This window comes from Rhinoraja longicauda, chromosome 2, assembly GCF_053455715.1.
Source record: "Rhinoraja longicauda isolate Sanriku21f chromosome 2, sRhiLon1.1, whole genome shotgun sequence".
Classification (NCBI taxonomy): domain Eukaryota; kingdom Metazoa; phylum Chordata; class Chondrichthyes; order Rajiformes; family Arhynchobatidae; genus Rhinoraja; species Rhinoraja longicauda.
Window position 1 is genome coordinate 22,526,756 of NC_135954.1, and position 14,854 is coordinate 22,541,609.

Genomic DNA, 14,854 nt, shown 5'->3' on the forward strand with positions numbered 1-14,854 from the left:
TGCTGTATCTCTACATTAAACTAAACTCACCAAGCTTTTTAACTTTGGCGCATGTTGAAAAAGAGGTTTATCAAGATAGATGGAAGGGATTGTGATTTAAAAGGAATACACGAATTTTAATGGTAATGAACCACGGTGGGTCAAAGGATACCCATTCTCTGTTTATACCTGTTCACATCAGTTCAATCTCTGAATTTGGGTGAGAAGTTGCTGTGAGTGGGAGATGGAAATGGCATATCTTTCTCAGAGCTTTGTGTGTACCTCTGTGGCTAATCACACTGAAAAATCTTAAACCATAAAGCATCTGAAGTAGTAAGTTTCAGTCAGAATACTGAATTCAATGATAAATTGGGCGCAGAAAGCGAAAGGAAGAGAGTGAAAGTAAATTAACAAAGAAAAGTGGAATAACTAAAATAAACTGAACTAATTATGTTTAACTCATGCTCCAATTAAAATGAAAAGGAATGGATGTGTACATTATAAAGGCTAATGTCTGGAGAGTAAATTTGACAACAAGATTTAAAATGATTTTTTAAATGGCTGTTTAGACTGAAATAGTTGAGGCCCATTTTTTTCCCCAGTACATATAAAGGTTCAAAGGTCAGTTTATTGTCACATGTACCAATTAAGGTACAGTGAAACTCTAATTACCATACAGCCATACTTGTACTCAACAAGAAAGCAGAAATAATATCTCCGCATTGAACTAATGACAGTCTGTACCTGATTTATTATGCAGACAGGAAAATTCTCCAGCAACACCTCGGCTGTCTCAAGTGATATCCAGCCACAGGGACTAGACTATGCGGAAGAGGCAGCGGAACATGAAAATATGAAAGCGGTTCTTAAAACGTCTCTATCAAGTGGAGAAGTTACGGCTGGAGTCCCAGGTGTGCGAACCCGAACGAGAGCAAGCAGAGGTAAAAAAATCACCATTTGACCTGACCCCTTGTACAGGATTCAGTACTGTGTGGCACAGGGTTGGCCGCCGATCTGCTGCATGACTGATGCCCACATTAGTCGTCCAGTAGACCGAGCGTGCAAGCGGGTGGACCGGACTTTGGATGTTGGCAATGGTGCCAACACGTGGCGGCGCCTGCATGTGTAAATATGCAAATAGAATTTCACTCTGCAGTTCCACATGTGACACATAAACCACCATTACGAGAGTCATAGAACATTGCAACACAGAAAGAGTCAATAGACAATAGACAATAGACAATAGGTGCAGGAGTAGGCCATTCAGCCCTTCGAGCCAGCACTGCCATTCAAAGCGATCATGGCTGATCACTCTCAATCAGTACCCCGTTCCTGCCTTCTCCCCATACCCCCTCACTCCGCTATCCTTAAGAGCTCTATCCAGCTCTCTCTTGAAAGCATCCAACGAACTGGCCTCCACTGCCTTCTGAGGCAGAGAATTCCACACCTTCACCACTCTCTGACTGAAAAAGTTCTTCCTCATCTCCGTTCTAAATGGCCTACCCCTTATTCTTAAACTGTGGCCCCTTGTTCTGGACTCCCCCAACATTGGGAACATGTTTCCTGCCTCTAATGTGTCCAATCCCCTAATTATCTTATATGTTTCAATAAGATCCCCCCTCATCCTTCTAAATTCCAGTGTATACAAGCCTAATTGCTCCAGCCTTTCAACATACGACAGTCCCGCCATTCCGGGAATCAACCTAGTGAACCTACGCTGCATGCCCTCAATAGTCAATGAAGCCCATATCATTATGCCAACCAAGATATCTAATTGAAGCTAGTTCCTTTTGCCCACATGTAAACCCTTCCTATCCATCTACCTATTCAAATATCTCTCACCTGCTGTTACTGTAGCTGCCACAAGTATCTCTGGAGGTTCATTCCATATACCACAGTGTGGAAAAGTTGCCCCTCAGATTCATATTAAATCTTCACCCTTTCGCCTAAAACCTATGTCCTTTAGTTCTTGATTCATCTACCCTGAGGGGAAAGACTGCATATTCATATCATATCATATCATATATATACAGCCGGAAACAGGCCTTTTCGGCCCACCAAGTCCGTGCCGCCCAGCGATCCCCGTACATTAACACTATCCTACACCCACTAGGGACAATTTTTACATTTACCCAGCCAATTAACCTACATACCTGTACGTCTTTGGAGTGTGGGAGGAAACCGAAGATCTCGGAGAAAACCCACGCAGGTCACGGGGAGAACGTACAAACTCCTTACAGTGCAGCACCCATAGTCAGGATCGAACCTGAGTCTCCGGCGCTGCATTCGCTGTAAAGCAGCAACTCTACCGCTGCGCTACCGTGCCGCCCGGTATCCACATCATGTTTTTAACATCCAATAATTCTTAATGAATGAATTTGCTGATCATAAACTTCTAATTTTGTAGTTCCTCAGTAGCTATTACAAGAGGGGAGGCTTAATAATCATCTTATCTATTCCCTTCATGATTTTATAGACCCTTATAGTGTCACCCCTCAGCCTCCTGCACTCCAAGGAATAAAGTCCTAGCCTGCCCAACCATTCCCTTTAGCTCAGGCCTGTGAGTAGGACTATATATCCATGTAAATTGGCTTTGCACTCTTTCCAGCTCTACAGCGACTTTCCTTTAGCAGGATGATCAAAACTGAATACAATACCTGTGTGTGGCTTGGCCAGTAATTTAAACTTGCCCAGCTGATCAAGATGACACCTCACCAAGAATACCTTCCATTTTAAGGCAATGTGCAAACGTACTAATCATGCCGTGTACATTCTCATCCAAATCATTGATATAAATGACAAGCAGCAATGGGCACAGCACAGATTCCTGATGCACATCAATGGTCACAGGCCACCAGTCTGAAAAAACACCTTTCACCATCACCTTCTGCTTCCTTCCATGATGCCAATTCTCTATCCAGTCAGCTAGCTTTCCCTGGAAGCCATACGATCTAACCGTCCAGAACAGCCTACCATGCGGACCATTATCAAAGGCCTTGCTAAAATCCATATAGACATCTACGACTCTGCTCTCATCAACCTTCTTCGTTATTTCTTTTAAAAATTCAATCAAATTTATGAAAACCATCTCCCACATACAAAACCATCTCAGAATCCTGTCCAATAACTCGTATAACAAACGTTAGGTTTGCGAGAAATGATGACTCCCCATTTTTCTTGTAGCCCTTCTTAAATAGCCCTTCTGTCTTCCGGCATCTCACCCAGGTTTCATGATCATTCATATATACCAGCCAGGACTCCTGCATTTTCTTCTCGAGACTCCCACAGTGCCCATGGACATATCTAATCTGGCCGACTACTCTTCTTATTTAGTTCTTCGCTTTATTAGAAAGTCTGAGTTCAAAGTAATATTGAGAAAGCAAAAGCTTAATGATGGAGAATCCAAGATCTCTCTGATATAAATGTCACTTGCTTGTGTCCCATTTAGCCAAATGTTAAGTTGATCCAACTGCAAAAGTATTTGTTCCTCAACCTCCACGTGCGATGGCTTTAACAAATAGTGCAATTGCAGAGCTCTTCTTTCACAAAGACCATTTAACATCTCGATTACCCGGCACAGAGAGGTAGTGCTGCGATCAGTTAGGGTCTCTCTCAGCCAAAATATTCACACTATTCAGCCATCCAGTTGTGCTGAATATCCTGCACACAGGTGAATTACTGAATGATCAAGACAACCGGCTAAGTGCAAGGGCTACGAGATCTCTACCCTTCAGCTGTGCAGCGAGCAGGAGGTCTGAATGTGGCAGGTTGGCAATCCAGCACCTATTGCTCCCATAACCATATATGCACAGGTCAAGAGTCAAGTCAAGAATCAAGAGTGTTTCATTGTCATATGTTCCTAAACAGAATAATAATTTCTTACTTGCAGCAGTACAACAGATATATAAACATAGAACAACGATTTTCCAGTAACTGATGGTCCGCCCACCCCTATAATCCAGACACAATTACGAGAGCACAGTTGAAATTCCCTAAGTGGCCACAGATGGCATAGCGGGTGGCAAGCACTCATTCGGGTCATGTCCCACCATCGTGAAAGAATTTACTATGTTCTCAATCTTCTCTCTGTTTTGCAAAGACAATAACGGAAACGTTCATTTGAACGAACCCCTTATAACAGATATTGGATATAGCGGATGGACCTGCCAACCCATCCCTGGTTCGCATCATCTTCCTGCCCGTTTAGAGTCCCAGTTCCAATGCCACTCCTGACTCACAAGATCTATAAGCGAGCTGTTGTGCTCTTCATCCACCGAAAGGGCACAAAGTGTCTGCCACTCCATTGTGCTTTGGAGACACGGGAGAGTAGTCATTAGCGGGCCAAGGGTGCATTGTTGTTTCATTATCACGTGACCTCTTTTAGTCCAGAAAAATGGGTCATCCAGAAAGGCTCTGGAAACGAGGGTGCCAGAAAATCAACCTGTACTCTGTAAAACCCATAATAAATAACAAAAAATGTTTGCTGTATCTATATATATTTTAAAAAACAGACAAATAAACAAGCAATTAGTGCAGATTCAAAAATGATAAACCCAATCTATATAATTTAGATGTGAGTCTATTTGGAGGTTATAGCGTATAAATAGCCTGATGGTCATTAGGAAAAAGCTGCTCATGAATCTGGACATTAGTGTTCTCAGGCTTCAATTCCTTCTTTCAATGGCAGGAGTGACATGAGAGGGTGGTTAGGGTGGCATGGGTCTCTGAATATACTGGGTAGCATTTTTGAGGCAGCAGTTCTGCAGATTCCTTTGGTGGGGGGTCAGTACCCGTGATGGACTCGGCAGTGTTCACCACCCCTTGCAATCTTCTTCAATCCTGGGCATTTGAGTTGCCGGGCCAGGCCATGATGAAACTAGTTAATATCGAATGATACCACACAGTGATAGCAGGCCCTGGGAGCCTGCATCCCTGATTTTAACCACAAGGCTGCCGGATGTAATTGCCTGACTGTGTTACATGGTTGTGCTCCTTCCAGGCCGTGTTGGCTCGTGGGCTCCAGGGAATGACGACTCCCCAAATGCCACAGACGACGCTGCGGATGAAATCATGGATCGGATAGTAAAGTCTGCGACTCAAGTGCCAAACCAACGAGCAGTGCCCAGAGAGCGGAAGCGATCTCGTGCAAACAGGAAGTCTCGTAAGTTGCTTCTGATGCCAGGGGAAGCATTTTAGAAGTTCCAAGGGTGAAACCTCTTCCTGATGATCATTGTTCTCTCCAGTTGTTGGGCCAAAATATACTAATGCGGCCCAAGCCTCAAAACCACTGCCCGGTCTCCCTCTTCCACCAAGACTTTTTAACCACATCACACGTTTCCAAATCTCACTCACATTTGAGGGGGGAAAAAATCGGAATAACGTATTGCTTTAATTCACAAAATGCTGGAGTAACTCAGCAGGTCAGGCAGGGGAGGGAGGGGGAGAGAGAGGAGAGAGGAGAGAGGAGAGAGGAGAGAGGAGAGAGGAGAGAGGAGAGAGGAGAGAGGAGAGAGGAGAGAGGAGAGAGGAGAGAGGAGAGAGGAGAGAGGAGAGAGGAGAGAGGAGAGAGGAGAGAGGAGAGAGGAGAGAGGAGAGAGGAGAGAGAGAGAGAGAGAGAGAGAGAGAGAGAGAGAGAGAGAGAGAGAGAGAGAGAGAGAGAGAGAGAGAGAGAGAGAGAGAGAGAGAGAGAGAGAGAGAGAGAACACGTTTTGGGTCGAGACCCTTCTTCAGACTGATGTCAGGGGGGCGGGACAAAGGAAGGATATAGGTGGAGACAGGAAGATAGAGGGAGATCTGGGAAGGAGGAGGGGAAGAGAGGGACAGAGGAACTATATAAAGTTGGAGAAGTCGATGCTCATACCACTGGGCTGCAAGCTGCCCAGGCGAAATATGAGGTGATGTTCCTCCAATTTCCGGTGGGCCTCACTATGGCACTGGAGGAGGCCCATGACAGAAAGGTCAGACTGGGAATGGGAGGAGGAGCTGAAGCTAGATGTCAACTTATTTACATCGGTGAAACCAAGCGCAGGCTCGGCGATCGCTTCGCTCAACACCTGCGCTCGGTCCGCATTGACCAAACTGATCTCCCGGTGGCCGAGCACTTCAACTCCCCCTCCCATTCCCAGATTCAGACAGCTACAGTTTCTTGTGTCCCCAGATGCCTATCCAGGTTTGAAAAAAAAAAAGGCGATGGTCCCAATACTGCCCCCTAGAGGGTGACGCCACTGCATGCTTCCCACAGCTATTAGCTATTAGATAAAACAGCTATTCACATCTTTCTAACCATTGGGTTAAACTCTGGGTTAAAATTTTAAGTGTTTTGTGTCGTTCTTCATTAATATTTTTGGTAAATTGATAAATGCATTAGCCACATTACATCCATCAACCTCTTCAACATTTCAACATTGCCTTTAATTTAGTTTAGTTCAGAGATATAGCGTGGAAACAGGCCCTTCAGCCCACCGAGTCCGCAAAGACTAGCGATCGCCGTACACTATCCTGCACACACTAGGGGCAATTTACAATCACATCAAGCCAATTAGCCTATGTCTTTGGAGTGTGGGAGGAAACCAGAGCTCCCTAAGAAAACCCACGCTGGTCACGGGGAGAACGTAGAAACTCTGTACAGACAGCTCCTGTAGTCAGGATCGAGCCCAGGTCTCCAGGTAAGGCAGCAGCTTAACCACTGCGCCACCGTGCCACTTAAACAGATTCAAATGTGCTGCCTGAAATTGGTTTGTGTTTGATGGAAGTTCTAATTAAGTTTATTCCACTTCTGATTGTTTTCATGCCACCAACATGAGGCTGAATACCCCGAGACATTTTTTTTCCCCAGAAGTGGAATAAACCAAGGCTTAATATTCCTGACTTCCAGCATTATTTTAGACTAGATTGAAAGATTATGGTCCACAACTCCATTATTTCCCTCCTTAGTCCTCGCCGACAAGTAGGCTATGTTGTACCCTGATTGTACACGGGCTCTGGCAGCCAGCCAACAGTCGCCTGTCTTTTTCTTTTTTTACTTATTTTAATTCCTATTTATTTTGTATATTTTTGGTTAGTTCGTTTTTCGATTTTCCACTCATCACTTTGATTTCATGTTTTGTGCATCTTGCTGTGTTTCATGATTGTTGGCAGATCAATTTCCCATCTGGGATAAATAAAGTTCTATTGGAAGTAAGAATAGAAAGGCAGATTATTATCTGAATGGTGTCAAGTTAGGAGGAGGGGGAGTTCAACGAGATCTGGGTGTCCTAGTGCATCAGTCAATGAAAGGAAGCATGCAGGTTCAGCAGGCAGTGAAGAAAGCCAATGGAATGTTGGCCTTCGTAACAAGAGGAGTTGAGTATAGGAGCAAAGAGGTCCTTCTACAGTTGTACCGGGCCCTGGTGAGACCGCACCTGGAGTACTGTGTGCAGTTTTGGTCTCCAAATTTGAGGAAGGATATTCTTGCTATGGAGGGCGTGCAGCGTAGGTTCACTAGGTTAATTCCCGGAATGGCGGGACTGTCTTATGTTGAAAGGCTGGAGCGATTGGGCTTGTATACACTGGAATTTAGAAGGATGAGGGGGGATCTTATTGAAACATATAAGATAATTAGGGGATTGGACACATTAGAGGCAGATAACATGTTCCCAATGTTGGGGGAGTCCAGAACAAGGGGCCACAGTTTGAGAATAAGGGGTAGGCCATTTAGAACGGAGATGAGGAAGAACTTTTTCAGTCAGAGGGTGGTGAAGGTGTGGAATTCTCTGCCTCAGAAGGCAGTGGAGGCCAGTTCGTTGGATGCTTTCAAGAGAGAGCTGGATAGAGCTCTTAAGGATAGCGGAGTGAGGGGGTATGGGGAGAAGGCAGGAACGGGGTACTGATTGAGAGTGATCAGCCATGATCGCATTGAATGGCGGTGCTGGCTCGAAGGGCTGAATGGCCTACTCCTGCACCTATTGTCTATTGTCTATTGTCTATCATATTGTATTGGTTGATAGGTATTAAGTAGTTTAATACCCAACAACCCTCCGTCCCCAATAGGCATCATTTTTGATCTCTAATCAACTTCACACAACCTTTGATTATTTAGCTTTGAGGTACTCATTTCTATTGAATGCAAGACCTCCACTTTCACCCTCTATTTTCCGACCCTGTTCTCCTCTGCACTTTGTTTTTAACCATATAACCACATAACAATTACAGCACGGAAACCGGCCCGTTCGGCCCTACCAGTCCACGCCGACCACTTTCTCTGACCTAGTCTCATCTACCTGCTCTCAGACCATAACCCTCCAATCCCCTCCCATCCATATACCTATCCAATTTACCCTTAAATAATAAAATTGAGCCTGCCTCCACCACTTCCACCGGAAGCTCATTCCACACAGCCACCACCCTCTGAGTAAAGAAGTTACCCCTCATGTTACCCCTAAACTTTTGTCCCTTAATTCTGAAGTTATGTCCCCTTGTTGGAATCTTCCCCACTCTCAAAGGGAAAGTTGACCTCAGTTCTCAATTAGGTTGTGGACAAAGAATTAAGTCACCACTTCCTGTTCAATTGTGGTCTCCTCATCTTCAGTCATTTGGCGAAATCTAATTTTGAATGTATCTGTCCCTTCGCATGACTGTGTTCAGCTTGTATCTGACCAATCCCATCTTTGAAGATTACTCACTTACTGTTTTAACTACAAATCATTGATTCTAATCCACCAAAATCTGGTCCCTTTCAATTCATTGAAACTCTCCCTCTGCTAGATAATTTCCCCTTGCCCTTTTCTTGTCTTTCTCCAGAGCTACTCTAATTATATGATGATCATTCTTTACCAAATGCTTCTCCAGTGAAAGACACTCACTTTTCCATCTTTAATTCCCTGAAACAGGTCCAGTGAAGCTTATTTCTGATTTGAGCTAGAAACATACAGGTTAAGACGGTTCTGTGTGTGTTTCAATAATTAGCATTCTAAAAACACATTCATTTCTGTTGATTTGCTCCTAAACCCACATGGTGGCTTTGTCTGCACACATGCTGTGGCCAACAGCAAGTTCTATCAGTTCTCAGCTGAGCCATTAGATGGCACTCTTTCATGCCGAGGCAAGCAAAGCATATTCAGATCATATAGTGGAATTGGTTATTAACATAGAAACAGAAAATGGGTGCAGGAGTAGGCCATTCGGCCCTTTGAGCCAGCACCGCCATTCAATATGATCATGGCTGATCATCCAGTATCAGTACCGCGTTCCTGCTTTCTTCCCACATCCCTTGATTCCATCAGCCCCAAGCGCGACATCCAACTCTCTCTTGAATACATCCAGTGAATTGGCCTCCACTGCCTTCTGTGGCAGAGAATTACACAGATTCACAACTCTCCGGGTGAAAAGGCTTTTCCTCATCTCAGTCCTAATGAAAACGTTTTTCCTCATCTCACTCTCAGTAAATTAACCAGGATGCGCATACATGATTGTCCGGAAAAATCAAGAACTTTTCTTTTAAATCATTAGATTAATTTGGACAGAAAATTCAAGTAAGCATTTCTCCATTGGAAATGATGCTAACTCTTGACCATTACAGTTTTAGAGGCAATTTAATATTATTTGAATGATTGGCCCTCAGGCCCACCAAGACCATGGTGACCTTTCACCAGCTGTTCACACTAGTTTTATGTTATCCCACTTTCGCATCTGCTCCCTACACACCAGAGGCAATTTACAGAGGCCTATTAACCTACAAACCCGCATGTCTTTGGGATGTGGGTAGAAACTGGAGCACCTGAAGGAAACCCACGTAGTCACAGGGAGAATGTGCAAACTCCACACGGGCAGCACTCGAGGTCAGGATTGAACCTGGGTCTTTGGCGCCGTGAAGCAGCAGCTCTAGTGTGCTGCCCTTATCTTGACATTTCTGGCTGTAAAAATAGTTTTTATGCATTTAAACTGTTTAGTAATGGCAAAATGTTTATCCCAAAGCATTAAAGGCTGATTTGATAGTGTTTAATAATCTAAATATCCCATCAACACTCTTTAAAAATTCAGGTATCTATTTTTAATATCTTAAGCAAAATGTCGCTTCTGGGATGGTGAAGTTCAGTTATGAGGAGAAACTGGAGAAACTAGATGTGTGGAGGAGGTTAAGGAGGGTTGTGATTGAGGTATATAACATGAGGGGTATACATATGGTAGATTGCAGCAAACTACATCCCAGATCACAGATAGTGGAATCTGAGTATTGTATCAGAGTACTGAGTGCTAGGACATGTGGTTCATATGGAAGGTAGTGGGGTGATCGCTGATAGGCATGGACTCGGTGGGCCGAAGGGCCTGTTTCCACCCGGTGTCTCTGGCCCGTTAAGCCCCCTGGATCGATCAATATGATCATTGTTGATTTGCCACGTGCTTCATCTCCCGCTCCATGCCAGCTCTCTGTGGCCATCAATTCTAGAACGCAGAATAGTACAGCACAAGAATGGCTCCTTTAGCCCACAATGTCTGTGCCAAACATGATGCCAAGACCATCTCTTATCCACCTGCACATAATCCACATTCCTCCATTCCCTGCATTTCCATGTGCTTATCCAAAAGCCTCTTAAATTGCACTGTTGTAGCTGCCTCATCACCACTCCTGGCAGCAGTTACAAGCACTCACCAACCTTTGTGTAAACAATAAGTTGTCCCACACATCTTTAACTTTGCTTTCTAGCATTTCATTTTTTTCTGGATTCTCTCAACTTCCCTTCTTAAATGAAGGAACACCATTAACTACTCTCCAGTCCTCAAAAGAACAACATTAGCTATTCTCCAGTCAGAACGCATAGAAACAAGCCTTTAGGCCCGTTGCATCTATGCCAATCATCATGTCTACCCAGACTAAACCCACTTGCATGTGTTAATTCCCGGCTTATTCGGTTTCGGTTTAGTTTATTGTCACGTGTACCGAGGTACAGTGAAAAGTTTTTGTTGCGTGCTAACCAGTCAGCGGAAAGACAATACATGATTAGAATCAAACCATTTACAGTGTACAGATACGTGATAAGGGAATACCGTTTAGTGCTTTTTTTTCCACAGAGTACCTGTTAAGATGTTGCTCAAATGTTATTACTGTTCCTCCTCCACCACCTTCTCTGGTAGCTCCTTCAGACACCAATGACTTTGTGTTAAAAACTTTGCCCTCTGTTCCCCTTCATACCTCCTTGATCTCACCTTAAGCATCCAGTTTAACACCACAGCCATGGGAAACAGGCTATGTACCCTGTCTATTTCTCTCAAAATTCTACATACCTTTCACATACCATGTCACACCTTGGGCTCCTGTCCTCCAGAGAAAACAGACCTAACCTATCTAATCTCTCTTTTAACCGCATGCCTCCAATTATCCAGTATTTCTCTCTTATCTAATTCCATGACATGAGACACAGTATGCGTGGAGAAGCAGCAGGCATTATTAAAACTAAGGTTCTAGCCTGGTGAAGCTATAATATGGGATCACAAACATAGTAAGCAGCATTATATTTACAAAGATCAAGGTGCCGACCCAAAATACCGTTTGTCCATTTCGCTTCTCAGATACTGCCTGACCCGCTGAGTTCCTTCAACAATTTGAGTCTTACTCAAGCATTTCCACTCCCCTAGATTATATCAGAGTTCTTGCCACATCCATACCCAAGCATCTCTTTACGCGGATAACACAACGTATTGGAGTAGCTCAGCGGGTCTGGAGAGCATGGATCGGTGATGTTTTGCGCCAGACACTACTTGAAATTGATTGGAAGGGGGCAGGGCAGGCAGGGGGATGAAGAAGTCTAGAAGAGAGGAGGAGCAGACAAAGCCTGGACAGGTGATGGGTTAATATGCAGGGGAGGAGGGAGATGGTTGGGCAAAGGTAAGAGATGAGAAGACAGAAGGTGTGAGACAAAAGGATTGAAGAGTTGCGAATTGTGAAGTTGGAGGAAGGAAGTTGTGTGGAGGGGGAGGAAAGAAACAAGTGCAAGTCCAGGTGGGATGCAGGGAGATTGGGTGGGGGTGGGGAAATGTGGGCAAAGAAGGGAGAGTGGGAGGTTTTTGTAGTTACCTAAACATGGACAATTCAATGTTCATACCATTGGATTGTAAGCTATCCAAGTGGATTATGAGCGCATACCCTGACTCTTTACATGGACATAAGGCAGCAAATGCAGAAAATATTAGCATGATCTGCTTCCCTATTTCTCTCCACCCCCCCCCCCCCCCAAGTTATCTTGAAGAAATGTGCTGTGAAATAAACGAATTTGTTCAAAAGATCACTTTAAAATTATGCAGAAAAAAAACCATACCCAAGTAGTTTCATGCAAAGTCGTACTGAGCAAACCTGTCTCAGCAACCCATTCTTGGTTTTCAAGTTAATGGACAGAGCCTTTAATGGTGCTAACATAAGGCATTTGACTCACCCCTAACTTGTTCCACTCACATGTTCCATAATAACGAAGAGTGCTTTCTCCTCGGTCCAATTCTGTGTTCAGCCAAACAGACAGTGGCTGACTCTCACAGAGAGAAATTAGTGTTCCATTTAACATTTCTACCTTACCTTTATTCATTTTTTAAAAAGACACAAAGTGCTGGAGTAACTCAGGGATCAGGCAGCATTTATGCAGAGAACCAGCATCAGCAGTTCCTTTTATATATCTTATTCATTTTGGTTTATTTCATTTTCCTATGTATTTTTAGCTTTTGAAAGGAAAGAAGCAGTATTTGTTTTACCCACAGGTTGTTTCTTGAGAGTAAGGGTGTCAAAGGTTACAAGGAGAAGGCAGAAGAAGGCGGTTGCGAAGGAAAGATAGATCGGCCATGATTGAATGGCGGAGTAGACTTGAAGGGCCAAATGGCCTAATTCTGCTCCTCTAACTAATGAACAACGTCTCCTTTTACCAGAATGCTTCCTTACTGCTTTATTTGCAAATATCACAAAGTATGCTCAACATTGTATCTTGATATATGGAGGGATTTCAGTTTAGTTTAGTTTAGTTTAGAGATACAGCATGGAAACTGACCCTATGGCCCATCGAGTCCGCATCAACCAGCAATCACACATACACTGGTCTATCCTACACACTAGGGACAATTTACAGAAGCCAATTAGCCTACAAACCTGCAGATTTGAGGAAACTGGAGCACCCAGAGGAAACCCATGCATGCGGTCACAGGCGGAATGTACAATCTCCATACAGGGGCGGCACGGGCGGCGCAGCGGTAGAGTTGCTGCCTTACAGCAAATGCAGCGCCGGAGACTCAGGTTCGATCCTGACTACGGGCGCCGTCTGTACGGAGTTTGTACGTTCTCCCCGTGACCTGCGTGAGTTTTCTCCGAGATCTTCGGTTTCCTCCCACACTCCAAAGACGTACAGGTTTGTAGGTTAATTGGCTGGGCAAATGTAAAAAAAAAAATTGTCCCTGGTGGGTGTAGGACATTGTTAGTGTGCGGAGATCGCTGGACGGCGCGGACCCGGTGGGCCGAAGGGCATGTTTCTGCACTGTATCTCTAAATCTAAAAAAAATATCTAAATCTACAGACAGCACCCGTAGTCAGGATCGAACCCGGGTCTCTGGCGCTGTAATGCAGCAACTCTACCGCTGCCCCTGCCACTGCCGTCCACATTTTTTTTTGTAGCTGAAAATGTAATGCCTTAAAGAAACAGCGTGACCTTCTTTATGTATCTGTATTTTTTTTTCTCTATCTCTCTTGCAGTAAGAAGAACATTAAAGAATGGCTTAACACCTGAAGAGGCCAAAGCACTTGGTCTGGTCAGCACTTCTGAGATGCAAGTGTGAAATTAATTGAGCATGAACTGCGACAGAAAACATCACTAGCATCTGAACAAGGCACCGCTAGAAACATCCAACTGCCGACCATTTGCTGCTCATGGTATCCAGTCATCACCCAGCTCCATTCATCATATGCTGCGTATGGGAAACATAGAGCTGCTAGAAAGAGATGGCACATTTGGCACTAAATTTCTGACGGCTTTTTTTTTAAACAAAATAAATCTGGATTGTTCAGAAATATTTATACCTAGGTAAAAGTATTGCTTTTTAAAACGAGAAACTGAATTGATTAGAAGACTTTAATGGGTAAGCTGTTGTATGTGATATGTTTACATTGGCTTTACTTGTAACGTATTTGTGCAGCAGTGATGTGCACCATTTCAGTGTAAGAACCAGGCCTTAAGGAGACAGTCTGCTGATGTTGGCTAGCCACAAACCCGGCTGCCTGTCAGGATGTGTCAGAAGGAACTGCAGATGGTGGTTTAAACCAAAGAGAGACACAAATAGCTGGAGTAACTCAGCGAGACAGGCAGCATCTCTGGAGAGAAGGAATGGGTGACGTTTCGGGTCGAGACCCTTCTCCTGTCTGAGGGAGACTCTCGACCCGAAGCATCACCCATTCCTTCTCTACAGAGATGCTGCCTGTCCCGCTGAGTTATTTCAGCTTTTTGTGTCTATCTGTCTGTCAGGATTTTCATCTGACTGCTGACTAACCTAAATCCAAAGGAAAGGATTTAATACAACCTGACAAGTAATCGTTCAATTCTAAAAAAAAAAGCACTATGTTTGTGGTCCTCTTTGATAAAGGTATTATTTTCTCTGGAGTATCAGTGTTGTTCAATGTTTCTAAAAGTACGTTCTAACTGTTATAGAATGCTGGGTTAGTTGGGACAGTAAAGGTTCCCAAACAGGCATCAGCACAGTGTTCATTCAGTTGATTTAATTATTAAAGGCTTAAAGGGGATTGTATTTGTAAAGGTGAAATTGCCTTTTTTAAACAATAAATACTGCAATTATTTCTAAAATTAGGATTGCAGTAATATTCTTTTTGACCAGTTCCTGTCGGAGATGGTAAGGTGATTGTTTTTGTCGGTTAATT

General features: G+C 43.9%; 1 protein-coding gene across 6 annotated transcripts in view; it reads left to right on the forward strand.

Annotated features, from left to right (window-relative positions):
- The window catches only part of fhod3b (formin homology 2 domain containing 3b), a 561,621-nt gene extending 547,337 nt beyond the window's left edge, over positions 1-14,284 (forward strand). For all 6 annotated transcript variants that reach the window (XM_078415815.1, XM_078415819.1, XM_078415826.1 and 3 more), the window contains 3 exons: positions 740-920; positions 4,979-5,140; positions 13,679-14,284. In XM_078415815.1, coding sequence (XP_078271941.1) covers positions 740-920; positions 4,979-5,140; positions 13,679-13,761 — 426 coding nt within the window. In that variant the 3' untranslated portion in view covers positions 13,762-14,284. The remainder of the gene's footprint in view (positions 1-739; positions 921-4,978; positions 5,141-13,678) is intronic.
- Positions 14,285-14,854: the final 570 nt, after the last annotated feature.